Below are 1830 nucleotides of genomic sequence, written 5' to 3' on the forward strand. Positions count from 1 at the left end.
TTCCTTTATAACTTGGCGTGACAAAGCAAGTACTGTTGCGTGTCTAAAGCCTGCCATCGTCCAGAACTGTGGTTGTGCATGCAACAGCTGTCCTAGATTACATGCTATCAAGGGGAACAAGAACTTCCCAAATATGTCAAATAATCTTAGTGTGGAACTCCCAAAAGGTCTTTCTGTTTGTGGTACCACATTTAAACACTCATGAAAAAAAAAATCAAAAATTGATTTCAATGTGTACCTTCATATGGTCAAGCACAGTGCATTTTACAAAGCCAAGAATGTGTACACTGACAGGTTATTCATACTTACATTTCCCCCATTATTTTGTTCAGGTAGTACCCATCCACTAACTCAGTATACTCTGAAAGTACACTGCCATCCTTCTCACCTATGCACCCAAACGTCTTCACCTAAACAACAACAAAAAAAAGAACAAATAGATAAACTAGCTGATGATCACCATTGGACTGATAACATTTAACACCATAACTTTAAAGAGAAAACTTGGCACAAGCTTTTAGCTACAGTTCAAAGACAAGTTGATGCAGCTGTGTTCTGAAACATGGGATCCTTACCCAGGTGACAAGGGGTGTTAGCATAAAATGCTCCAGTGATGGCAGAATCTCACTCCCCATTTTGGAATAGGATAAATTCATCCCGGACTTAGTAGGACGTTCAATGTAACGTTATGCTGTCGGTCATCCAGGTGAAAACAGTAATCATTTGGTCGTCTATTCGAAGGTGACGGAAACAAATCCTCCTCATTGCGTAGACTGAAATTATTTTGGAGAGACCTTCAATCCGGTGTCCTGCAGACGTTTGACTTCGCAGCTTGTATTAAACTACTTAAAAATCACGCCTTCCTCAATCCATGCCCAATGTGAATCAAATCGCTTGTATTTCTGTCGCAGCTCTAGACTGATATCATTTCATTTGAAACGATAGGAATGTTCTTAGGCATTGTTCAAAAAAGATTCCATTCCTCTGCATCGCTTGTAGGCTACAGCGTTTTCCCTCTCGCACGAACGGCTGGGGCATTGCAGCCGCAACTGCGGAGGACCGGGAATCCTTCCCCACAGTATCCAATGACTCACGACTCGCTCACTTTCCTCTACAGATTAGGTAGTCATTTAACGTCGTCGCGCTACATCCGTGTGAATGAACTGACATGCCAAGATTACATACTGTGGAGATTTTTATGAAACAGGGTAGCCTATCTCACTGGCTACCTTTCTCGGTGTGGGTATTAAACACTATATGTGAGAGGGAGAGGGGTGGGTGGGAGTCGCAGGCGCTCTCTTACCTACAGTACCACACACACCCACTGATGATAATAATTACAACATATTAATTATCTCATGTTCTCATCATTTTCAAACAAACTTGAAATCCCTTATTATTTTTTTCCTTTTTGCTCCTTCTTTCGCCATCTCCTTTGAATTTCCCTTCACATCAGACCTGAGTTTTTTTTTAAGTTGTAAAACTGAAGGCCTACAATTAATGTCAGACACACAGACCTATTGGACTATCTTATAATTTTGGCATCACCTTGGTAATCAATAACTCATTGTAAAATCTCACACACTGACAAGTTGACATGTTTGCAGCCTAAAAGCTTGATCTGCTGCCACATGTCATCCACGATCTAGCAAATCCATGGCAACAGCACAAAGTACCAATGGACAACCATTAAACTATCTTTGACCTTAATCTGTTGCCATAACAACCTGACTCCACCCTATCCTCATAACTGCGCATCCTGGCAGTTGGTCTTGGACTGAAATCTCATGCCTCACACATAGTAAGTAGGCTACAGACCACAGCCAGGCA

The 1830-nt window shown here is 41.6% G+C and overlaps 1 protein-coding gene across 1 annotated transcript in view; it reads right to left on the minus strand.

Moving 5' to 3' along the window:
• Positions 1-1120, minus strand: part of ccdc88aa (coiled-coil domain containing 88Aa) — a 32317-nt gene extending 31197 nt beyond the window's left edge. Inside the window, exons 1-2 of the mRNA XM_042104537.1 lie at positions 576-1120; positions 310-410 (exon numbers count right to left, since the gene is read on the minus strand). Of these exons, the coding sequence (XP_041960471.1) occupies positions 310-410; positions 576-656 (182 nt within the window). The 5' untranslated portion in view covers positions 657-1120. The remainder of the gene's footprint in view (positions 1-309; positions 411-575) is intronic.
• Positions 1121-1830: the final 710 nt, after the last annotated feature.

The sequence above is a fragment of the Alosa sapidissima genome, chromosome 9, assembly GCF_018492685.1.
Source record: "Alosa sapidissima isolate fAloSap1 chromosome 9, fAloSap1.pri, whole genome shotgun sequence".
Classification (NCBI taxonomy): domain Eukaryota; kingdom Metazoa; phylum Chordata; class Actinopteri; order Clupeiformes; family Clupeidae; genus Alosa; species Alosa sapidissima.